General features: G+C 37.8%; 1 protein-coding gene across 4 annotated transcripts in view; it reads right to left on the reverse strand.

The window, feature by feature from the left end:
- Positions 1-26434, reverse strand: part of ARHGAP8 (Rho GTPase activating protein 8) — a 94515-nt gene that overhangs the window by 56216 nt on the left and 11865 nt on the right. For 3 of the 4 annotated variants that reach the window (XM_040595383.1, XM_040595381.1, XM_040595382.1), the window contains 3 exons: positions 14586-14700; positions 11321-11458; positions 932-1019 (listed from right to left, as the gene is read on the reverse strand). In XM_040595383.1, coding sequence (XP_040451317.1) covers positions 932-1019; positions 11321-11458; positions 14586-14622 — 263 coding nt within the window. In that variant the 5' untranslated portion in view covers positions 14623-14700. The remainder of the gene's footprint in view (positions 1-931; positions 1020-11320; positions 11459-14585; positions 14701-26434) is intronic. The other variant, XM_040595384.1, reaches the window with a different exon arrangement.

The raw sequence follows: 26434 nt of genomic DNA on the forward strand, positions 1-26434 counted from the left end.
AGGTGAGGAGCTGACTGGCGTGGCTCTTCCTCCTAAGCACCAACACTCCCTTTAGCTACACTGGAAGCTTTGGCTTAAGGCTTGGGAATACCCTAGCTGTGAAGAGCATAAAAATGAAGCAACACGGTCTCAAACACATTTCTTAACTAACCTGTCTTTTAATCCCTCTCTGTTTCTGAAAAGTTGAGGTAACCATGCTTCTGTCCTTTCTAATGGTGTTGGATACCGATGGCTGAAAGGTGCTCAAACATTTTGGCAATGCAGGCTGCACAAGAACTCCAAATAGGTTTAAAATGCCTAATAAGGACAGGAGACTCACGGCAGAACAGATCTTGTAGTGACAAACTACATGGCAAAAGCATGTCCTGGTACCTTGCTACAGCAAGTTTATAAGGAAGAATGGGATTTTACACATTTACAACCCCTTTTAACACAAAAGCCTAAACATTATGAAGTGAGATATATGAAAAAAATGCTAAACAACATACAGTATATAATGCAGATCTTTTTATAAAAAAGGACAACCACTAAGATGTAAATGACTAAACAACACTCTTGCCGAGTCATTTAGGAGATAAAGTACAGCAAATTAAGGTAAACTCTGTTATTAATAAAAACATATGTAAGGAGCACTAAAATACTAGAATTTCTCTTTCATTGGTCCTCATCATAACTTCATCTTTTAAAATATAATCAGAATTCATCAATAAAAATCAAGACAACAAGTTAATTTCAGTACATAGCAAATTGCTTCTAGTCAAGATTCCAAGTGAAGTAACTCTGGCAGTTTCATTCACATATCATTCATTTAATATTAACGCTAGTAGGTCCTACTTCTATTCCCTGAAAGCTCATTCAACTGGAAACAAGCTAATAGAAGTTCACATATAAAACGTAAAGTAGTCCACGCAGGAGACTGAGAGAAACTTACTCGAGCAATCTGGTATGATTGAGCTGATGCGAGGGGGGCATACGGCAGCAACTGAAGGTGATCACCTTCCTTCCAGAATTGTCATCACCTATTGAAAAGCACAGTTAGTAAAGACAACATCATTTCTTTATGCAATGGGACCTCAGTGATCTGAAAGAATGGCTTACATCTTCTGATATTTCGGGCTACCTCTATCTCCCACCATTACTCAAAACATATTGCAAAAACTTTACTGTCAAATCACGTTGCCTACAGGAACCAATGTGGCCACCGCTGCACTGAAATGAAGTGGTTGCTGGCAAATGATGGAGCTAAGCTGAGAAAGTCATATTTGGGGAGGGGTGCGTGGTACTTGGTTCCTGACAGGGAACACAAGTCCTCCTGCAGCATTCAGTCATGGAAGAACACAGGCCTGCTTTCCCTAGTAGTCCTGAGTGAGCTGTTACCAAACTCTTCATGCTTGCTTTCTGGAACTGATCAGAATACTGTTCTACCTACGTTCAGTTTGGGCATATGTTTTGTCATGCATCTAAGTTAGATATTTTTTTTAAACAACTTAAGCTTTCTTAGATACTCTCTTCCAGAAGCACATTCAGATCACATTTAAAACACAACAAGCAAGGCACACACGTATGCTTTTCATAACCTGCAGATCCCTAAGTGTCCATCCCTTAGTTCCTCTGACAAAGCATATATTGCTACACTCAAGCTCATTTACTCTTTGACTCGTGACAGCTTCACCCACACTGTCTGTGTAGACAATGTTGGTATTCATGCCACGGCCACCCTATGCCCAAGTTCTACTATCTGGAGAGAGAGGCACAGAGGTTAAGACACGCTCGTACTAAAGGTGACCTGGCACTGAAGACTGTGAGGTGTTAAGATTTTTAACATACATCTACATGAAAGACACCATTCCTTTTAAAGCAATGCAGAAACACGCCAGAAAATGTTTAGATTGGATTAATATTTGAAACATTCTTCTAATTTCAATGTTCAAACTAAATTATATTTAATATTTCTATTGCCACTCAAACATCAAAGTTTGGCTTTGATATGAGTAGGAGCACAACAGAGTTACGAACTGGGCTTTTCTTAGATATCATAATTCTGTTGTTCCCCTTTCACCCCTAAGTAAGTAGTTGCAATGAATAAACAAATAAGAAAAAGTAGTAAGGTGGAGGAAGTTAAATCTGTAATGAAGTCACTTAATGAATAAATAAAATCACACGAGCACTTCTATGAAAACCAGGTAGAACACTTTCAGACTACTTCTTAAGCTGTACTAATCTGTATTACTGATGTTGGTTCAAATTACTTGATCTGAACAAACAGAACACTTCCCAGCTTTGAAAACACACATTTGCCATGAAAATCCACCACTAATATTAATATGCTTCCCCTCATTCAACTCAGGAAGAGGTGGCTGTCCTCATCTGACAGATTCCATACTAAAGGAAAAAAATAAATAAAATAAAACTCCTGCATTTGCTTTGTCCAGTTCCTACTTAGTTGCGCTCAACAGAGGTCATGATGGGACAGCATCTATTCAAACCCATTCCATTTTAGGTGCCGAATGAGAAAAGGGAGGGAAGAGGCAAGATTAACATTTAATTACTTTTCACATACGAACATGGACTGGGAAACAACTGCATTATCAATTCCAAGCCTGTGTTATCACACCAGGAACTGCACCACATAATCCTTCCATTGATTTGTTGAGCTCTATCTTAAAAACCAGTTAGGTTTTTCTGTTTCTTGCTCCTCGCGCTCACTGCTTTGACAGCTAGCAACCTGCTTTCTCAATTCCAGTCTAAAAGTCATAGCAAATTTGTACAAATTTGTTTGTGACAATGAAATCACTCAGCTGAAGCAGCACTGCTTCTTCAGTACTACTAACCATCCTGAAGGACCCTCTAGACAATAATCATATCCCCTCCCAGCCTGCATTTTACTGCTTGTAAACAAGTTAGATCTTCTCTCTCATCCCTGACCTAGCTATTCTCTACCCTGCTCCAACCTGATCCTAAACACAGGTGACAAGAGTTAGGTAACAAATAGCAGATGAAAATCACACACAGGACTTGAGATTATTAGGAAATCTTTTAAACTTCATTGCCTTTAATGAAAACCAAGATTAAGTATTAATTTAGTTTAACAGCTACAGCTGGATTATCTCTGATGGCCACACCATTCTTATTTCACAGAAGATCATTTCTCTTTTTTCATTTATCCAACCAAAGAACCTTTCGGTATTTGCTTTAACACCCTTAAAGATCTAACTCAGCTTGAATATTGGAAATTATCACTTCAGTCCTATACTTTTGACATCCAAAACATGGCTTTCTCTGCTGGCTGGTTCTTCCTGTTCCTTTGTTGGCTGACTGCTTATTTTTATTATCTTTCTCAAAGGTGTTTTTTCACCCAAGACCTGGTGTACCTTCCCACATTAAAAATAAATTCTGACTCCTGGGTTAAATAAGGTGCTTGAGCACCACTAAAGGAAGAATATGCACAACACCACAATTATATGTACTCAGATATGCCTGCATATTGTTCTTAAACAGACCATAATTTATTTCCTGAACTTATTTTTAGGTGTCTTGTTTGATATTCTCAGAGTACTTATAAAGGCATTATAATGTGACATGCATTAATACGAATGATGTACTAAAATTAAATTAAAACATTAATAAAAGATTGTTTTCTAAATCATGACTTGTTTGTGAAAAAGTTGCTGTGTTACAGTCCACTGTAGAGTATTTTATTTGTTAGAGATAATCACTTTCATGACCAAAATATATCTAAGAAAGGTTTCCAGTTAAATTACTAAATGAGTCACTAATTGCCACTGTTGGTCACATCTGACTGCTTGAATTAAAAGCCAGAAAAAAATAACCAGCTTTATGAAAGACTGCAAACAGATACACTTAAAACATAAACAAACATAAGTGCCCACTTTCAATAATGGGAAAACTGAGGCAGAGAAACTTTCTCAAAATTGCCAGCCGAGCAGAGCACCTCGTTCTCCCACCCCGCAGTGCCACACAGGCAACAAGAGCAAACCGCAAAGGTGACCGAGAACCTCAACTCCATTAAAAACTAAATAAAGCAGTGCCAGCTTCCCAGTAGTGACGACAGCTAAAGGAAGGAAGAGGCCGTTCCTTCTTCATTGGCATCAATAATGTTTTGAACATCAAATTCTAACAGGACACATGAAGTGCTGATCAAACCAGAGGCAGGACTCCCTTACCTTCCATGAGAAGGGCTGTGCGTGAGCACCCTGGAAAGGCCCGTCATATTTGCTTCCCAGTCCAACACGGTTTGAATCCCATGACCTTGAGGACAGACTTTTTACCCAAACACGTGAAAGTGCAGTTTGAAGGGTAAAGTAGGGAGTGGCAGTTACCTGCACATTCAAAGGACAGTGTAACTGGAAGTATGCTGATTTAAAATCAGCACAGAATATATCTGAGCCCCACAAAACCCTTATTTCCCTGCTACGTGGGCTTAAACAAGTTAGACCTGAAAGATGTCTCATTCTCTACAGGGGACAAAAGCAAAAAAGTGCAATTTCAGCCTTTGCTCCACAATGTTTAGCTTTCACATCAAAAACGTTGTTTCATATTAACCTACTTCATTCCACAGCCTAACGTCACCGAACACTTCCAGATGAAAGCTGATAACTTCTTGTACCCTCTCTCTGGAAAACGAGCTCCTCCCCTTATCTTTCTGCACTGGTTTTACTCCTCTAGCCACCCACCTACACTTTTTCAAAAGTCCCTGGCTCAGATTCTGCCCTGGTGCGGGGAAAAGGTCTGGCAGACATCTCTCGCCCGTGGGTAGGAGCCTCCTGCCCCCGGGTCAGGCGCTTGTTGTCATGCAGACCTTCCCCAGGCAGCCTGAGGACTGTAAACTGCGCTGGCCGCCAAGCCGCTCCTGGAAGTACAGCACAGCGATGCCAGCCGTGCCGTGAATAAAGAGGGTGCGTACAGCACGCTGTCCACAATGAGATTTACACACACGCACATACAAGCCATCCGCTGGCGTTTTATTTGTCTGGTTTTCACTGAAACAGAAATGAATCATACATCACTTTCGATACCAAACTTTTCAAAAGTTACAGTAAGACACAGGAAAGGGCAAGTGGGAAAGAGGATCGTTCTACTTTTTAATTAAGAATTTGGATGGCACAGCACTTCCTAACTGCTTCTTGCAAATGAAAAGGGTTTTTTCTAACGATACAGCTCATTCCAATTTGCATATGAGATCTTTCAAATGCTGTAATTTCAGCATGACTCTTTAAAAGCTTTTGTTCTAACGATACTAAACATTACTATTTTATAAGTGAAAAGTGAAATATCATTTTACTTCACTGCAGCATGTCATTATCCCATTACAGCAAAGCAAGGCCCTCAATTCAACAGAAGTTTTTCCATTGGTTTCAATGGGAGTAGAAGCAGGGTCAAAACCCAGGGGACTTGCCACACCAGTGAAAACACTTGCTCACATATTTGTCGCTTCAATAGAATTTAAGTAGAGAAAATGAGCCTAAACCTCAATTACACTATGTTAAATGGTAAGACAAACTGTGCCTCCTTCTACTCTTTACAACTCAAGGAAATAACGGTTGCAAAAAAGCCATTATGAAACCCCTGTGTTTTGCCTAGGCTGAGTAGTGGACAGTAAATACACCACAACTAACCCACTATGGGTCTCTGCCCATCCATAACAGCAAACTCTTCTTAGTTAAGAAATACACAGCCAAGATTACACAGCTGAGACTCAACATTAGCAGGTGAAGCTTATACCTTTAGCTGTAGAGACCCAGGTCCTCTTTCTCCTGGTACTGATCACCTTCACTGGTCATATGAAAATATATTACAACAGACACTAGCCAGTTAAAGATGAAATATTAAAAATATCCATTGTAATGTTTATCCTTTGGGACAGAGACCAGATCCATCAAGGAAATACAGATGACACCAACCCTAAATTCCAAGTCAACTCATTTTGATTTCACAAAGCTCCCATTTTGCATTAATTCTTCTGGATTCTACTCGTGTCCACCTTTTTATTTAGAAACCAACTTTCTGTAAGAGGATTGCACCTGTACTGCACCTGGCTAATTCTGGAAAGGACTAAAATTTCAATTAAAGTCAAGTACGTGCCAGGTGTCTTTCTAAACAGGAGTGACTATAAGTGAATGTTCAGGAGATTTCCTGCCTCAGGAACCTTGTTCATTCCCCTCAGAAAGTAAAGATTCCCTATCCAAGATTCCTCTGTGAGTAATATTTTTAAAAATTTTGTCTAAAGAAAAATACTTCGCCATAGCACATTTTTTTTCAGCTCAGCTGAAAGCAAAAGGATAGCCTGCTTTTTTGACGTGATTAATTATTTACATTTCATCTGTGCTCCTCTTAAACTATGTCAAATAAGTTGAAATAAGGGTGAGTTAAAGCCGTTCCTGAAGCTAGCCTCTCCAACGTCAGTACAGTTCTAGGCTGACTCTCTATATTAGAACAATGCTCTAGTCTTAAAAGGAGCACTGAAAAAACAAAACTGCTTTCAGTGATGCAAAACTAATATTTTGATAATTCACAGAAAGCTTGAAGAAAATTTCAGGAAAGCAAAGAAACAGCAGAATAGTCAAACAGAAAAGGAATGTAATTTACATTTATTTGGTAAAGGGGAAATAGTGCTAGGTTTTTCTTTTTCATAAGATATATTCAGGTGCAGAATGGCTTGTGATATATTGTCAGGCTACCCACAGCTAAAATTGAGTTCACATTTGCATTTGGCACCTTGAGCCATCGTTTATTTTAGCAAGGTTGTTGCTCTACTAAATTATGGTTAAAGCAAACTTGTTATATTTTCTCAGATTCAACAAGAAACCATGTCCATATATTTTGACATAATTAACTCAGTTTTGTCTTTAAAAAAGACACTATAACTTACAGTCCAATGTTCAAAGTGAGGAATATGCTAAATATTTATCTCCTTCCACATTCTGAAAAAAAAAAAAAAAAAGGTTGGAGAAAGACGCAAGAGGAAAACTGGTGCAGAATTTGGAAAACACAATTTCAATTCCTGCCTAAAGGATTTGAACCCATGGTCCTATCACTCAGGCAAGTTCCCCCTTCACTGAAGCAGGAAATACTTTTCATTAATATTAACCTTTATTTTGAAACTCCTCTCATAGCAATTGAGAGAAAAACATCACCCAAATGGTTAGGACATGCTTTGTAAAGTGCAAAGCCCACATTAAAATCTACTGTTGTGCTGCAAATAGGTCACAAAGCAGAGTCTTCAGGTTCCTTCTTGAAAAGTGCCCAAGTCTTAGGTCTCTCCAGCTGATTTGTTGTTTTCCCCAAAAGGGTACTCATGAAATAACATCAGAGATACTGCCTTTAGAAATACCTTGTGGAAACCAGAAAAATTAAAAAACTGAATTTTTTAACAGCAACAAAAAATGTCTTTAAACCCAGTTCTTTCCTGTGGCACTGCAATTTACAGACCACAGATCTGCTCCTAAAGGTATTAAAAGAAGTAGCAATACATCACTGAGATGGACTGAAAATTATTAGGACTTGTGACTTAGGCTTATTAGGTAATTTACCTCAGTTTCTATTTACATGTTACAAAAACTAAATTACAACCGTACCTTTCAAAGTCTGATCTACATAACACTTATCAGTTTCTAATGCACTGGTTCAAACGTAGAAAGGGGCATGAAACCAACTGGATCTTGAAGAAAAATATGGACAGTCTCTACAAAGACCCAAGACAGGATACCAGATAAATAAGTTTTTAAATATAACTAGAAAAGCAATAAAAGGCTAACAGGGGAAATACTGATTTAAAACAATGATGGACTTTGATTCCATGAAAAAAATTTTCCTAACATGTAAAAGGATGTAATTCACAGTTAATGAAAACACAAGCACCAGAGAGAGTCCTACTAAAGAGCATGTATGCAAAAAAAAGTTACTGCAAAACGTTGTCAGCAATCATATTACAGAAGCAAACTATAGAAAATAAAGAAGCTTGATGCATCATGTATGCTTATATGTCCCTTCCTTTTTGCCACAAAGAAAAAAAATCTTGAGTTTCTTTTTTAGGCAACAGATTGAAATTTCTTCTTCAAAAGAACCAGCACTGCAGCACTGTTCCATTTACATATGCTTAGAGTAGCCAGTTGCACATTGGTATTTGTGACCTAAATCACTCTGCAATTAATAAACAATTATTAAAGCTTACATCTTTTAAAAATGTCCTGTATTATTATTAATTAATTGTATTTTCACACTGTATGAATACAACTCAAAAAATCTCATTTGCATGTAGTCAAAGCTATTGTTATGGAAAGTAGGTACAAATCATCTTAATTTGTGAGCAGCAAAAAGGAATTTTTGTAGTGGTTTTTTGTTTGTGTTTTTTTTTTTTTTTTTAAATTAACTGTTGGAAACTAGATCACTGTAAGAGATAGATAAATTACTGCAAATATTTTCACCTAATCTTTTTCTCCAAACATTTCAGACAATACCTCTCACTGTCTTTCAATCACAGAATTAAAACTGCAGGAATAGCTTTCAGAATTGCTTTAAAACACCCATCCCAAACACTGAAATTATACTTTTTCTTACCCAAAGAGATTAAAACCATTACAAACTGGGTACAAATAATATAAAAATTATTTATTTCAAAAGGGACTGGCCTCTTTCAGGATGAAAGGCAGATCTGAAGAGCTCATCTTTTCCTCACTTGAATCTAAATCCAGAAAACATACAAACCTGACTCCACACCAGTTAACACTGGGGATAGGGAGATCTCATTTTGTGGAGGTGAAGCATGCCTTCAGATTATATTTCACCTTCCCGGTGCTCTGCATTCATACGCACACCTCTGCGTTCGCCTCTTACATTCATCCTAGCATCAGAGCTGCTTCAGAAGGTGCAGACTGCTGTCTGAAGCATGGCTCCTGGCTTGTGCTTCGCATTTAAATTGTCCAGTAGACTTGCAAAACCCCATCATCTATTTCTGACTGAAATGGCAGCTGAAGCCACACTTTTCTGAGCTTAAACAATGGCTAGGGAACCTTTTTCCCCTACAATAGACTGTGGTATTAAGGAGAAAACCATCAGAAATAATCCAACATTTCAGGCAAGATTCACCTTGTGAATGCCTCCATTTGCTCTGGTGAATTTCAGCTGGGAGTATACCTTACATTTGGACTTTATTCCAAGAAAACACTGATACAAAGCAAGTTCCAAGATGAAACAATGGAAGCTACAGGTAGGTCTAAAAATCACTGTGGCTTTCACCTGACCATACAGAAGTACATTCCCATTCTCTAACACAGGAATAAGACGTGAGACAAAGCCAGGCAGGACTGCTCAGGAAAGGGCAGGCTGGTTACCATTCTGTCTTCACCACATGTTCTCTGTTTCACCAGCAGTAAAAGCGTAAATTTTTAAAAGAAGCTGTTCCAGTATATTTCACCTTCTCATTCTAAAATTTTCCCCTTTTTTGAGTTCCTCCACCATTTTAACTCTTCAGAGTCAAATGACAGAGTCCTTCTGGGACTACAAGTTAGTTTCCATTTGCCTTGGTAGTAAGTAAACTTTATTTTTTTTAAATCAGCAGAGAATGTCTTATTGGTTAGTCAAGGGGAACTTACTAAGATTTCCAACTTGTCCCATTTTCCCCCAGTCTGACCTGATGGAGAACACGAGCTTTGCCTAAGTACAGAATCAGGAGTTTCAGCTCATCACCCAGCAGCCTTGCCCACAGCTGCAAAAATCACAATGTTCCTCCAAGGTAAATACAAGGAGCCTTTAGAATTAAAACCAGCTAAAGCAGACAAATAGCAAGTGCTTACAGCTTCTGGGACAGCTTTGAGTCAATGAAGAACAAGGAGCAACAACAAACATTTACTAAAAACTTCTGCATGATTAAATTTGAAGCAGTACATGCATGGCCCATCACAATTTGATGTTGAGTATACTAGCAGGAGAAAAAAAAAGTCCTGAAGATCTCTTTTAAAGCATTATCATGTAGCACTGCTTAATACAGCAGATGGAAGAGGTTCTTCAGTATACAGTTATAGTGACTCTGGTGTATCCACTGCGTCTGTTAACACATCTATTTCACACTTTGTCAGTTTGATTTCAATGGTTTCATTAATAACTTCTATATCTTGGTGTTTCCCCACCCCATAACTGGTGATCAAGTGAGAAACATCCTAGTGGGTTAGCAGGTAGTAGCTTTTGAATCAGAAGAATGTGAATCTGTTATTTTCCTGTTTATGGATTTGAGTCATGTTGTGGGGTTAGTTTTAACGAAGGTAAAAGTAATTATTCCCCTATGTACAACTAGCTTCAAGAAGAGAAGGTACTATGGGCAGAATTCTCCTCCCACTATAAGTCAGAAATCAAATGACCACAGATTTCACTGTCCTATTAATCATACCTCACCAGAGGACAGGTTTTGTTAAAGTTGGTATTTATCTAGATGATATCCTGTTTATGGCTCAAATTCAGGAAGGTACCTATGTATAACCTGAGTTCATCACCTTCCCGAAAAATCATAATCTAGGCTCAATAAAGTATGATGTACAAGAAGTGTGCACAGTACAACACAATCTTAGACTTCATTAAGATGAGCAGTCTTAAATATTGTTGTTTCTTATTATATACATTTCCTTAGTTCAGGATTGTGACAATTAATGCTATTTTAACAAGCATATTGATGCCAAGAATAAGCCAAAAGAAAAAAAATATGCGAAGGATACTTTAAAGAGATGCTGCTATATTGTAAACATGCCTTTATGTCCTATACATTGCCAGAATGGTTTAAAAACAAATTACTGTAAATATTAAATGATCCAATATGCAAATATGCTATATACCCATAGTTTCTCTCTATGCCACAACAGGAAGTGAGGTGATAAATGCAGTTAACATTTACATCAACAGTTTCCTTTCCGCTTTTTGTTTGTTTTTATACAGTAACCCATATCTCTTTGGTTGCACACCCCTTCCAGGGTAGACTAGAAAAATGATTACATGTGGCTGCACAACACTTCAGGTTATTCGGAAAACAGAACAGCTTATCACAAATAAAGTACAGACCTGTTAAATCCACAGTTAGGCCTTAGAATATACTATATATTGCTACAGTTGTATTTTAAAGCAAGATTAAGCTCAAATATTTGGCTCATAAGTCATCTGTAGAAAAGCATCGAGTTCACGTATAATCATTCAGCTGCTTTTCAGGATGAAGGATGAAAGCATCAACATGATTCCTATGCATCACCTTTAGGAGTACAGAAAGAAAACCACGGGAAGAGGTGTAGTAAGGTAAAGCCATAGTATTTCCCAAACATACCTGCTAACTGGATGATGCCATGTCTCGCAACATCATAGTAGGGGTGATTGATATTTAGCTCAGGATCCATAAGCGGTGGTGGCATAAATGTTTCTCCCTGTTCTGACTGTGTATCTTCTGCTTCATCCTTCTGCAGTTCTAAAGGAGCAAGCAAGAATGCTTAAGTGCTAATGAACAAAGAAAAACTTTTGTCCCTGACACATTTTTGATGGGTTCAACTTTAGCTCAGTTTGACAAAAACACAGGCCTTTATCACTATTTGTTGCAGTTTCAAATCAATTTCTTGTTCTTTACCCTTTCTCACGTGTGGGGAAAGCAACCTTTCAATACCTCAAAGCTACCTTCATGTCATCCTCCAGATTATTACCTACTTTGATGCTCACAAACGTCTCAACAGTGACTGGACAGCTGGCATGCTGTGACCTTGCTATTCAAGACTGCTGGTGTTATCATCTTCTACACTCCCACAACCTGCTTCTTGTATCCACCTACAGCTTCTTGCCTTTTATTTCAAAGTTGCCCAAATGAAGAAGTCAAACTTTCAGTATGCTACCATGTGCATTGGCAGCTATTCCTCATTAACACCCTGTGTGAACGCTCTCTGAGAGCACACTCATTACTTTGCATAAAGGTAGCAAATTGCAAACAAATCTCCATCTCACTGTGCGCAAAATCCACTGTTTCCTTGAAACCCTTTAATCTTCTTTACTTGCAATAGGCAAGGCAACCTTGAAGTCCATCCAGCATATACTCCAACTAGAGGCCAAGCAAAGGTGTTAAAAAGTCTGCTCAAAAGCCCAGTTAAATTAATGGGCATCCTTCCTCTACCTTCAGTAGATTCTGGACTAGATCCTAGAACTAAAATCTACTCTGCACTGAAATGAGCAACACAAGGTCAATCTTGTTCGGGGTTTTTTTGGTTTTGTTTTGGTTGGAGTTTTTGACAAACAAACACACAAGTGTCTTGGTGGCTTAAGAGAAGAAAAGGCACACATAAAGAGAAAAATTAATGATCTGATAAGATGCACTGCCCCTGTACATCATCTATCTCTTTTTACCATGCCTGTTTTAATAAGGTAGAATTAACAGTTTTATCTATAACGTTATTAGTGCCACTTTAAAAAGTGCCTCAGGAACATTTTGTCTTCTGATTATCTGAATATTTCATATGCCTGGACCACCACACAAGACACACTAGGGGAGAAAGAATATATTAAGTATTGATTTAATCCAGATTTATGTGCCAGTACCTAGTAAGTATTAGAGAAAAACTCTTCCTAAATATTTTGGAATGCTTTCCGCTCACAGTTTCTCAGTATCTTTCTATTCTATGAACAGCCACATGAAAGCTTTATTGTCTCATTTATATTTTTAGTGATTTGTAGCAAAATTGAATTTCACAAGGATGAAAAATGCCACTAGTGGCTGGGCTTCTCAAAGACAAAGAGGAGTCAGGAACAGGTGTACTACTTTTACATTTCTTTATGTCTGAATTCATATTAAAGCCTTTTCAGAAAATAAATCAGCAGTCATACAGAAAAAAAATAAATATCTGCCTTTAGAAACACACCGTTAGGGTCCTCTTCATATACACAAAAAAGTTTAAATTCTTACTATCATCTCCAAAATGTTTATTTTTCTATCCTTTAAAAGTGTATCATATATAAAAAGCTACACTAACCTTAACTGGAAAATTATTCTTTCACTTTGAATAATGTTTTGGTCCCAAGAACCAGGAAGAATAATACAAACATAATGCAGCGTAAGAATTTCACAATTTTTTCCTTTTTAAAATATTTAAATCATGTTAAAACAACATGAACAAGGAAAGCACACTTGGCTTTCAGTTTGGGGTTTTTTCCATGTCTGAGCACTGTAACCAGCTAAAGAAACAAAAAGTTGCAAAGGAGAGAGAAAAAAAGAAATAGAAAATGCTAGTCTGTGAGAATGTGAAGCAGGAACTGTGAACCATTTACCATAATCCACTGAAACTTAACAGGCTTTATTAAAAGTTAAAAGTATATTAAAGTGAAACACAACAGAAAAAAACAGCATATTAACTACAGCCTTTGGTACAGAGAGGCAGAGGCTAACTCCTTCTGTAAAAAAGTATTTTGTATTATGCGTAAAATTAGACAGGTTTCAAAAAAACAGGGGTAAAGATTTGTAACAAATTACAGAGATCAAGCTATTTGGCCTTGAGATGCACCAAAGAACTACAGAAGCAAAGTAAATATGCACTCGCATTTGCATTGCACTTATTCATGAGGTCTAAAAAAGTCCCAACAGCAATCATATCTACTGAAAAGCTAGTTAACCTTAACCTAGTAAGATAATTCTTCATACAGTCTTTTTTGTTTGTTTGTTTTGTTTCTGTTGTTTTTTACTTTGTGAATAAGAAGACTGGAGCCCAAGGGATGTTTTGTAATAAACACAAATAAAAAATGAAGATTCATTGTTCCAAACTGAGGGAGAACTCAGCTCCATTTTTTCCCCTGCAAATGATAAAGGAGATTATTGCTCTGCTTCACAAGCTACAGTAGAGGATCATCTGTTACTACTCACACTGTTCTTGCTGTTTAGCCCAGGCTGGGAGACAACACAAGGGGCCTGATCCAGAGCTGGCCAAGGCTTACAGGAAAATTGCCTTCAATGGATTCTAAATCAGGCACTAGAAATAAAAAAGCCAGCCAGCTGCTCCTGAAATTCATGATGTGGGGAAATCAGAGCTAAGGTGAGGGATGGGGAAAGGGAGATGGCGGGGTGGTGTGGCGAGAGACCTGGGAGACTCTTGCTCTGAAGTTCAGCCTGGCATCCTGCAAAACTCAAGCGGATAAAAAAAAATAACATAATGCTGATCTTTCAAAATATAAGGCCCCTAACGCCATGGTCATATTGCTCAGCTCAACTAACATCTTTGGAGATAACATGCAATACAGCAATCTCTATGCTCATTCAATACTTGTCTGTTTGGAGTAATGACTCCCATTTGTGCCACAATATGTGATGATGGTGATATTCCAATAGCCTAGAATTGCACTAGCAACAACGACCAATAATTCATAAAAGCTCCATGTATTAAACTAACCTTCAACCCTAATGGCTTTAATAGGGTACGCATCAGTACAGTGGCTGTAACTCATACTGGATTGCTCCAAGAAGTATTACAAAATGTTGGTGAAGCCTCTGAGTTACTGAAGATGCTCTATTAAATCACCTGTAACTCTACACAGATGCCATTTGAAGTATAATAAAAAATATTTACCTATTTCAGCTAACTTCTCATAGTCAATCTCAGACATGTTTTTTCCCTTAGGAACAAGTCTATGCAGATCTTGCTAACTGATTTCTTGCAGGATGAAATAGCCCTTGGGTCAACCCTACAAAAACAAACAAAATTAACTGTCATCACAATGTGGCATATTTTACCCACTATAAAGATAGGAAAAGAAAACAAAAAACCACCCCAGAAATCCTACTGCCCAATTATTGTTGAGAAACCAGCTCATCAGCATTTGGCCACCATTATCTTACTACATAGAGTATTATAAAAGTATTTCAAATCAAAGGTCCAAAAAAAATAAAAGCTATGTATAACGAGATTTTCAGCAAATTGACCTGTTTTTATTTCAGAGGGGTTGTTCTTCAAAATACTTACGTATTACACATTTTTAATGACAAACATCGTAACTGTAGATTAATTCACTTCCAGAAACAACTTAAACCTTAATTTTTTCTTCATTACATTTCTCTAATGAAGAGGATATGTATACTCCATAGCCTCACAAAGTCACTTATTCTATGGCAGATGTAAGTTTTATTACAGGAAACGTTCTGTATCCCACATTTCACACGAAAGAGCTTCATGAAAATTTCAAGTGAGCATTAACATATATAAAAAAAGAAAAAACAGCAGTTCCTGTGCGTAATCACTGCTTTATGTCAAACACTCTGCGGAGTGCTTTGTAAACAGAATACTAAGTAAGACCCAAAGTGAGCATCAGGAGTGAAGAACACAATTTAGAAGATCTGTCTCCCCAAGCAGCTGTTCCAAAAAGCAAAATGAGTACTTCCCTTAAATTAAAAATCCACACTTGAGTGTAGAGAAGAGAAAGAAACTTGAGCTTTTATAACTCTCCTTTTAATTTAATTTAAAACCCCTGTTTTATACCAATTTGGTTTCTTCTAAACAAATTCAGTAAAAACAAACCAGGCAAATTCATGGCTTGGTTACTGGGGGAAGAAGAGGGAAAAAAAGTACACGCGAGTATGTTGTTCTCCTCTGCCAAGAGGTTAGATTTTGTGTTGCTCTTTCAAAGCACTGAAACTGGAAAATTATTTTGGACTGAAAAAAGACCAGTTTGCCTGCTTGCTGCTGCCCACCCTGCACATCCCAAAACTTAAGTAGGTTTATTCTAGACCCACGAGTCTGAAAACTAGATACCATCCTTTCTTGTTGGGTTTGTGAGAGACTTTTTTCTTTTTATTTTGGGGTGTGTGTGTGTTTGTTTCTTTTGTGGGGGTTGGGGGTTGGGGCTTTGGGTTTTTTTTGGGGGGGGGGGCAGGGGTAACAAGAGAAAAGATATATAAGTAGTATTCTAGAAAGAAAATGCACATCAACAGAGCAAATAAATGTCTGTTTAATTATAAGCATATGTTTACCTATTTTCCTGAGGAGGGATTAGTCATTGGAGCAAGCACAGGTACTACGTGTGTGAACCAGAGCTGGGTCCCAACCAGCTAATGCAAAGTCTATCCTCTGGGTTTCAGTTTATGCAGGCAAAACAGATTTGCATCCTAGTGTATGACTACAACTCTCAGGTACCACAGTAAAACAAGTATCTGCTAACTATTATGATATTTAAAAGAGCTTCTGATGGCTAATGAAGATTTTCTATAAATTTTCAAAACATTTCATAGATCTGATACTAATGTAATAATGATTATCACCAAAGGCAACCATGCGTTTCCATAACATGCTGCACTGCAGATAAAATATGACATGGTTCTACCACTCTGAAGATTTTCAAACAGTTACCAACTATTTTATAACAATCTTATTTGTTTCTTGTTGAAAATAATTATCTCCATTCACAGGAAACTCTCCATTTAAAAGCACATACACAGGGAACAGTCCTATTAAGTTCAAAAGAGAAAGTTATGCAATTTCTCACTAAGCAACAGGTTTTTTAAAAAAATTTAAAGCAATTCTTGGTCAGACATATTTCAGTTCATGTTAATTTGTTAACAAATCAAAATGATAACTCCGTTGTTTATAAATTATGATGCAACAACAACAACAAAAAGTAGTGACTGATGTTACAACCAGTAATCAATTTTTTTTTTTAATTAATCTGACTGGTATTTAGACATTTCTAAAATTAACAGTTCACAAGTAGTGTGATAAAGCATGGCTTTTTAGCAAATTATTTGTGGCAGGTATTGCAGATTATTTAGTAATTGACATAGTTTGCTCATAAATACTTGGTTCATGAGTACCTGCAATGGTCAGGAGTAAGTAGTATGTAAGTATCTACTTCCAATAAACAAAATTTTAAAATGTTTTTGAAGCAAAGTGTAGTTGCAAAACAGGGAAAGCCGAACTTTCTATCTTATCTGCCGAATTTCCTCACAACTTTTTTTCCTAAACAAAATGTATACATTTCATAGTAATGTAACGACACAGAAGTTTAAGGGCTGCCGAATTCAACCAACAGCTCACACTTGTATTCACATCTCTCAGCTTCCAACTCCAGCCAGCATTTCAAGCAGGCCTTTCTGCTCTTCACTCAAGCTGGAACTTGACCGCAGCAAACTTTGTGACTTATTTGTTACGTTTCGCAATTTAGTCTTCATAGACTATACCTGCATTCAGCCGAACTTTCAGAACAAAGAAAGCCAATGTCCAAGATACCTGATCTTCGCAGACTTTACTCCAACAAAGTATTTACCAGAGATCTAAGGAAACAGGCCTCCACCTTCCTTCTAACATACCAATTTACACCAGGCATTTTCATCCTATTGAATTTTAATTGTAAATCATAAATAAAATCATAAGTCATAAAAACTAGGCTGTATCTTTGACACTAGAATGCTTTTCAGATGATGTGAGTAATGGAAGTCTCAATGAATTGATGGGACAGGGAGAAAAGCCAACTCCTTAAGCCTCCACTTGAAGAAGAAAAAAAAAAAAAAAGACACAATCCTTCCACTGCATAGCAAGGAATAAAAAAAAAAAATTTCCTTCAAATTATTTGCTAACACTATAGTTAGAAGTAGTGGCTCAAACTAAAGAGGTCAGATTTAAATCTCTCCCAAAACCTGCTGAAAAACAGCTGGCTTTTGAATAGCAAAGTTACTGTACAAGTGAGAGCAACTATGACAGCGTTAAAACATTTGCAGACATTTAACACACAAAGTTACTAGGAAGCTAGAAATAATTTTGATGGAATCAAAGAATAAGGGAAATGGGGAAGGCACCATCTGCCTGGTTTTCAGCTTACTGTTCCCTTGGGGCAGCAATTAGGAAGTTTCCTGTTACAAGACAAATTTACTGTAGCACCATCGGAAATTGATTTCCCGTTGACCACAGCATTCTCTGTTCCTAGGAGATAACATAATCTCCTTAATAGTGTTCCATGCCACGTATCACCCGCTTCTAGTAAACTGTCAGATTTAGTGCCTTCCCCCACCTCACTCCACCAAAAAGGCAGTAAAAAAAAGAGCCAAAAAGAGCCAAACTACAAGCCTTTTATTAATAATAGAAATTTGGAAGTATTTTACAAAATACCACATCTTCTATCTCTCCACAGGCAAGGTTATTACTTACTGACATCCCTAAAAGAGCATTACTTTATCGAAAATGAAGGCAGTCACGCACGCAGAATTGCTTGATAATGAACTCCCATCTATGGATAGTCCAAACAAAGGCAAGAGATTCCTCCCAACATTTGTCAAGGCGCAGACATCTTTGATGACTATTCTTTTTGTTCACTCAGCTGTCAGATACATTCTTCTTCAAATTTAAATACTGCGGTTTCTCTTCATTTTTTTCTTCCTGATATTCCTGCCTTGCATTGATGTTCTTTGTTACTTTTAAAAGGTGTGACACAGCTCACCATGTAACATCAGTCTGCAATTTCCATTTTGATAGGATGAGAATTCTGCATAAACTCAGTATTTGCTAAGGAGCATCATCTACAAAACCATGTAAAGTGGTTTCATAAGATAATTTTTTTATTTATAATACTGCAGGAACTTTGCTATAAAATTTATAAACACTGCAACGCAAGAACTGAGTGCATAATGTATGTGTGAAAAGTGTATTCAAAATAACTTCCTTTTCATCCCATAGGTTGTCAGCACTAAATAGTATTTTTCCTCAGCGTATTTCCTATATAGTGTCTACCAAAACCAGAGTCCGTATTTGTCATTAGCAATTGATTTCAAGTATTTGACATAATTTATGTTTATATTCTTTACTGACCTATCGTTCTTTGCTGGCAACACTTTGGTGAACATCAGCTAGACCATGAATAGCAAGTAGACACCAAGACTTCCAGGAAGAGCACATAGGACTGTGGTTCTTTGGGCCTCTTTCATTTTAAGGACTGATTTGAGACTAGTTCAACTAATGTCAACAGCCTGCCTTGCTACTCCAAGGGTCTGTTATAACACAGAAGAGTTTTTGTGACAGAATAAGTAAAATGAAGAGGATTACTGTATTTCCACATATACAACGCATGGATTAGCCTTCTAAAATGAAACTGGTTCAAAAGCAGAGCAGCTGCACACCCATGCAAGTATACAAGCAGCACAGCTGCTGGCAGCTCTCCTTCACTGCTCACCATCTCTTTACAGCCTTTTCCTCCAACAAGCCCCAGATCCCTGCTGCAGCAGCACTAACGCCTAGCCAACAACTGCTCTTGTTCTTCCAGCTCCTACTTCCTATTTTGTGCAAAATGCTACAAAGGTGGCCTACCTAAGGGTATGGAGTACATGCTCATTTTAAAATGCCAGTATTTTTTAATGTTGGCATTGAGATCTGCATCACAGGTGAAACATGGAAAATATTTTCTTCCTTGCAGCTTCTACAAATTATCATACCACAGAAACTCCCACATTTAACTTGGCAGCATAAAGGGGTTTTGTTCTGGTATTTTGGGTTTTGTTTGGTTGCGTTTTTTTAACCTATTGATGCCATACTAATGCTTCCCACCTACCCTCTTTACTCTTTCACTCTGTTTTCTCTTGCTGCTTATTCTATCAGGCCACTGTTTATACTGCATCTGCTACCTAACTGACAGCAGAGATTTACACGCAGGACCCAGATTCCCCTAAACTGCTGTATGCATTTGGTATTGTATTTCCTCTGGGGGAAAAAAAACCAACGACTTTTCCTGCAACAGCTGGTCCTCAGTGGCTTTCCTCACCTCATGATAGTGGAGAAGGCACTGCTACTACTGCACGCTGAGAGGCTGCAGGTAGGGAGGAGATCCAGCACAGCCCTGCTTGCTGCCATACCTTCCGCCAACACCAAAGGATGAAGGAAGAGGGAGCCTATAACCTACAGCCATGCCCTCTGTTATCTCTGACAGCAGCTTGCATCTTTAGGACCCTGTGTAGTCTCCAAAAGTCAGTCATATACTCTGCGACAGAGATGTGCTGATGTGTGATGTAAACACCCAACTGCACCTAACATGCTGACCAGAGCAGAAATAGGAAGTAGGTAAGCAAAAAAAAAAAAAAACACCAAACAACCAAACAAAAAAACAAACAACCCAAACCCAAAAGAGATGGATGGATGAAATCGTTCTTAAAATAAAGGGGGTCTCCTGTTTGCTGCAATGAGTTCTTTCACACTGAGAGCCAGTACAGATTCACTCTACAGCCTGGACTCCCGCACTGGGCAAGGATGCCAGCTGCATAACGAGGCTCTGCATACAGCAAACAAAGCTGCAGGGCTGCATCCCTGGTTTTGCACAGAACTGAAATACTCTTCAAAATGAAAATACTGTGAAGCCTGGAAAATTAAATATTCTACAGTTATTTTCCATATATCAATATTGATGAGAAGTGTTGTTGAACCCTGAAATTCAGGATAATTTAAACAGCTTTCATTTTATTAAATTTTCCATTTGGGCTTTAATTCCAAATTAATTTTACTACTGCTATAAGTTCCATTGATTATGATGCAGTAAAGATAAATATACACGTTTTCCCAGAACTAGCCACATTTCTCTGCAATGTCAAAACATTAAGCAAACTTTCCATAAAAAAAAAATCATTTTCAAAGGAAAAAGTAATTCACCACACAGGGGGAAAAAAAACGTGTTTGGAGGCTGATGATACACAGGTTGGTAAATACATACTTACAGTTAGAAAATCATTATTAGAAAATCATATATTCAATGCAAGTTTACAAAAGGTTATCCAACTATGTATGGACATTTCAATCAACTTTAAAAGCATAATCACTACTCTTAATTTCATCAATATAAATTTATTTCCATATCACTCAACAGACAAAAACATCATGCTAAAATTTTAAGCAAAATATTAGAAATATTCCTGCAACTATCAGCATTTACCTTGTGCATAAACTTTAACATGGTTTGCATTCTTACACATGAAGCTGACACCTCTGATCTTTCAGAGTAACAAAAATAGTTAAAGAATTTGTAATGGTTAAAGCCATCCCATCTCCATACAAAATAACACTGTGGTGTAGTATCACTACCCTGTCCCAGAAATAATGTAAGAACTTAACTGGTTTTAAGGCTAAAATGAAAAACATTATGCTAAAATCAAAAAGTAAAAATAAAAATGAAATGCATATGGCCTTAAGAAGAATCCAAACAAAGACTTGATCCTTTCTGTATCACATTAGTTTGGGGGATTTTGAGCTTCTTTTCATATAATGATCAGAGAAGGAGCACATACAAAGGTTAATTCCTGCGATGGATCAAGACACAGCCTTGGAAATCAAAAAGAAAGGAAGACGGTCTCCCTGTCACGAGTCTGTGTGCTCCATCATAGCAAGTTACACACAGCTCAAACAGCACTGATTTCTCTGAAAGCAATTTACTGCTTGGCTCATTCATTCAGCACTTGGAAAATAGGAGAACAGCATTTACCTGGTAATGGTATGTATTGTTCTAAACTCGGAAAGAAGCCCAAATTCACACAGCTGCATTTTTTTCAGTATTTAGTCCTGAATAGATACTGAATCATTATTCTTCAATTGCTCACCACCTCCCCACTCCACCCCAAACACCTGAATGGCTTTGTTTCTTTGAAGTTTTGAAGCGACATTTCCATGCTCCTCCAATGCCTGGGCCACTCAAAGCACATCTGCATTGTAAATCTGAGCCACAAAAAAATAATTCTCCATGGCAGAGCCACCCAGCACCGTGCAGAAATCCCGGCTGGTGTCTCAACTGGGCAGAGCAATTATGGTGGACAGCACACTATGGGTATTTGGCACTTCTGTGGCCCTCACCCCCACAGTGCATGACTTCCCTGCAGGGCCTGCACCTCAAACCGACTTCCTTACTCCTAAGGCTTCACGGCTCTTCGGTTTAGGGACTCTAGTTTTGATGCCAGCTTTTGCTGGCAACTCGTCCCTGGCTTTGTGCTTACACTCCGTTAACACTTGCAGTTCAAGATGGGATGGGATAATCCTGTCTTCTGTTCAGCTAAATGCCAACTCTCTGGTAAACCTGATCCTCGCTAGCAATGTGAAGAAGGAGGGGGAGTTGGTGACCTGCTGCTTGCTGTCCCCTCCATGACTGTGTTTTTGTGCATATTCAAGTGGCTATTTATTCCTCCTCTGATTTGACTCCTCTCACTTTGTTTTCCTGTCTTCCCATCCACCCATTTCTTCCTTTCCCCTTTCTGTCTGGCCATCCCCTTTGTTCATCTCTCTGTTTTCCCATCCACCACGACTCTCTTGTTTTCTACCTTCTCCCTAGTTCCTTCACCTTACCTTACTTCCTCTGTACATAATTTTTCACCTGCAACCACCACCAAATCTGCTGGTTAACAAAACCCTCTGCTTTGCTGATATCCAAGTTCTCCAGCCTGACGTTCTCTCTCTTCTCATCTCTCCCACTCATGGCACAATCAGATTTCAAGCTCTCAGGCTACAAATAAATAAATGAATCCCCAAGGTTGCAGAGCCTCCAGAAACAAAGAGAACGAAAAGTCCCTAACTGCAGACAAGGTGTTTCTTACTACTACTCTGATAATTAGAACAGAATACTGTCTGAAATTTGCATGTACTTCTTTTATTTGTACAACTACCTGAATTATTAAGGCTTAAAAATTCATCCCACTATACTTTTGCTGCTTAAACTGTTAATGCTGAAGCCTGACTGAATGAGTAAATGTGTTTTTATTCCCTTATTATTTACAATTATACTAGCAACTAGAACTGTAATTTTCTAAGCAATGGTTTTCATCTGTGATACAGCATTTGGTGAATCTCGATGGCGAAATAACCTGGTATGCCAGCAATTTTCATCACTGAGCTACCAGTGCAAATTCCATACAAATACAAAGCAAATTCTGCATTTACCACATGGATGTATAGCAGCAAAGATAGGAGAGACCAGTAACTTCACAGAAAGGGTATGCATTTTTAACAAAGATGATAAATGTAATTTTGAAGCATCCTCTTAACCACCATTGGCTCGAAACTTGTTTAGAACAAAAATTTATTAATACCAAAGGGAGATGAGGAGGTGTCTACATGCTACACTGTACTTGCTCTGAAATATTTGTACTATACTGTACAAATCAGACTTCAGTTTCTGATGCCATCAACTGGGTAACTTTTAACAAGCATTGCATTAATTTAAAGCAAACATCTACTGTATATAAAACTGATAAAGCAACATTTGCTACACTCTGCAAGAAAATGAATTCTCAGCAGGGAGAATGGTAAACACTGTGTAGCACACTCCTGAAATGCTAAGTTTAGCTTTTGTTGGACAGAACTATTTTTGCTCTCAGAGCACACCTTGGGGGAGAACAATGCCTTCATTAGGGATTTTGTTTAATTATTTTTTATTTTTGGTTACACATAGACATGCTTGTATATAGGAAACCTTGGAACATAATTACCTAAGTAGTACAGTAATAGATACTGGAGTGGGAAGAAGATAGGAAAGTACAGGGTTACTGCTTAGTGCAGCACAATCATACCCTTCCTGCAACAGGGGCTGTGTTACGGTTTGGGACGTCCTTTACAGGCTTGTCCTGGGCCATGAACCACCCCCATGGGATGTATAAACACAACTCTGTCCACTCCTGTCTTTCCTCTGAGAGCTGACTCTGGACTGCAGGCTGCCATGCAGACCTCACTCACCTAATAAAGCATTTTCCCATGTATACATATATACTACGTCCAATCTCCAAAGTATATTTCAACTTGCCTGCCTCTATAATACTTGTGATCACCTCTGTTGCAGGACTGGAGCAGGTAGGTAAACAGAGCATTTTGTACTTTGAACCTACAAGTTCTACTAGACTGCCCATCACTAGAGTTCCTCATCTACTGGGAAACCAGTAATGCATTGTCATTTCACTGACCATGAAATATGTAAGCATGGTCTCTTCCCACCACCATGACATACCTTCTCTGCTGGAAAGAGTCAAAAATCTATTTATGGGAAGAATTAGGCGTGTCAGCGCAAACTAAAAACTGTTTCCCTACTGCATGTAAGTATCTGCAGGTATCAGCCATTCACGGTTCTGAAAGCACTAAAGTAAAAAGATCATTTCTACTCATTACTAGCAAAGAGGTTTTGGAAATACTTTTTTGTTGTTTGAAGCACTGCAGCTATTTTCTTATGACAACCACTCATTCATCTGGCACACTGCAAGCACACGGGGAAAAAAAGAAAAAAAGAGAAGTGCCTAATGTATAACCAATTAACAGAAAGCCATGTACGCTTTGGTGTATCATTAGGACAAAATTATCTGAACATGGATAAGTGGCTGCAATATGACACACTACACCACCATTTTTTGATTCAACATAAATATTTATTGACTAACAATGATTACTATAATGTAATCATAATAAACATTAATGATCAGTCATCTATGGAACTTGCTCTCTAAATTAATATACTGTAATACACACTAATGTGGCAGAATTATGTTGGGCTGAACTCATGTTTAACCAGCACTTCCATCTCAAGGGATTACACACTTTCAATTGTAGACAAGTGTATTTTTAAGACTGTTTTTTAATTAAATTAATCTGACAAGTTACTGGACAAAGGGTTGGTGTATTATGATAAAAAAGGGGTTTCCTAATTGCATAATTATTCACTGGGGACTCCTCTGGCTGGAATACATTAGGGCTTTTAAAATAAATTAATATTCTGCTTATATTTATGCAACACAAGCCAATGTTTCCAGTTCTTGTCAAAATGTAGCAATACCCAGGCTTACCATCACCCCTCCCACCTCCAGGCTGCACCAAAATGAAATACTACTGTAACGCACAGGAGGTGAGTTCCAAAAGCCATTTTATATGTTAAACATATAGTTCATGTTTAGTTATAAATCTCAATTCAAAATCAAGTTAAATAATGATAACAGCACCTATCATTCCACTGTTTCTCCATTAGTACTGGATTGTTTCTTAATCAGTGCACTGAAGACCCAGTTAGTTGTTGGTTTGCCTGAAACAATTACTTCTCTATTAATTCACAAGCATTAAGACTAAACATTTTCTACCTGGCCAATTTTTAAGTTACCGTAGGTTACTGTGCAAGGCAGGAAATTTATTACCATAAAGCCAGATAGTGTTTTACTACAAAGTTCAATGCACGATGTCCATGAAGCTGCAGTTTATTGTTTCAGATGAGAACTCGGTCATTGATCTGTTTGTGCCAAGGGGCTTAGGAGGGCCCAAAATAGTTCACGTTTGGTACCAGCAATATAATCAAGCAGCAACAACAGCCATTTCAAATGCAACCCTGAACCCAAGCTCCTTCCAGATTCATTCCACCTCAAACCTCCCCTCTATTCACATCAGTACATCCCATCAGAATCTCAATTTCTAAAAATCACATCCCACTCTAGATTTCTATAGATGCTCTGAAATTACAACAGAACAAAAATTTTAAAATAAATTTACATTTCAAGAGCTTCAACTGTTTTCTTGATGTTAGAATTGTAAAGATTGTGTTAAAATGTTTCTTGCTCATCTTGTCACCAAATTAAACTCATTAGCAACTCATATACACTTTATTTTGCTGGCTTCTGTGAGCAAAATTTTGTGACAGGTAATGTTTGTGGAAGAGAAAAAGAATTCTTGTATGTGCAAAACTTCAGAATAAAATAATAAATTTGTCAGCTGAGACTACGGAGTAATAGGAACTAGAGAAAAAAAAAAAGAAATAGAAGAGCAAAAGGGAGGAAAAGGCAGATCTTTCCATAGTAAACTGTGAAAGCTGAGGAAGGAGAGCAACGCGACCCAACCCTTAAGTTAAAGTTTGAAGTATGGCTAAAAGGCTTTCTGTCCTGTTGGCTACGGCATGCCTTTTGGAGGCATAATTCTCTTACATGGTACATCATACAGAAGACTAACTCCAAAAAGATTAGCTAAAATCTGCATGAGAAGTATCTCGTGTCATGCATGTTTCAATGAACATATTAAGCGTGACTTTCAAGTTCCCTGTACTGGATGAGAAAAACTGAGGTCACCTGAAAGAAATGACACAGCATAAAGAAACTCTATGAATGTTCAAACAATTTTGGCAGGTTAACTTTTTAACAGAAAGATTTATGTGGCATTGAGTATCTCCTGTCCTTCTGAAGCTGACATAAACAAGGATTTATGCTTTTTTGCTGCCTTGATGTACTTTGACTAAATTGACCAAAATGGGATTATGCATCACTGCATGATCTGGATCAAATTTTTATTGCTGGCTGATCTGATTGCATGTACATTTGGTAATAATGATGGTGGAACCACTGCCCCATTATAAAGGTTTCTACCCTGAAGACAATGGTAGAAATTATCCAATGGTACTTGTCTCATGCACATTAGAGAACAGTTCTCAAGTAAAAGATTGGAGAAAAATAAAGTGATCG

This window comes from Falco naumanni, chromosome 5 (assembly GCF_017639655.2).
Source record: "Falco naumanni isolate bFalNau1 chromosome 5, bFalNau1.pat, whole genome shotgun sequence".
In the NCBI taxonomy this organism is placed as follows: Eukaryota; Metazoa; Chordata; class Aves; order Falconiformes; family Falconidae; genus Falco; species Falco naumanni.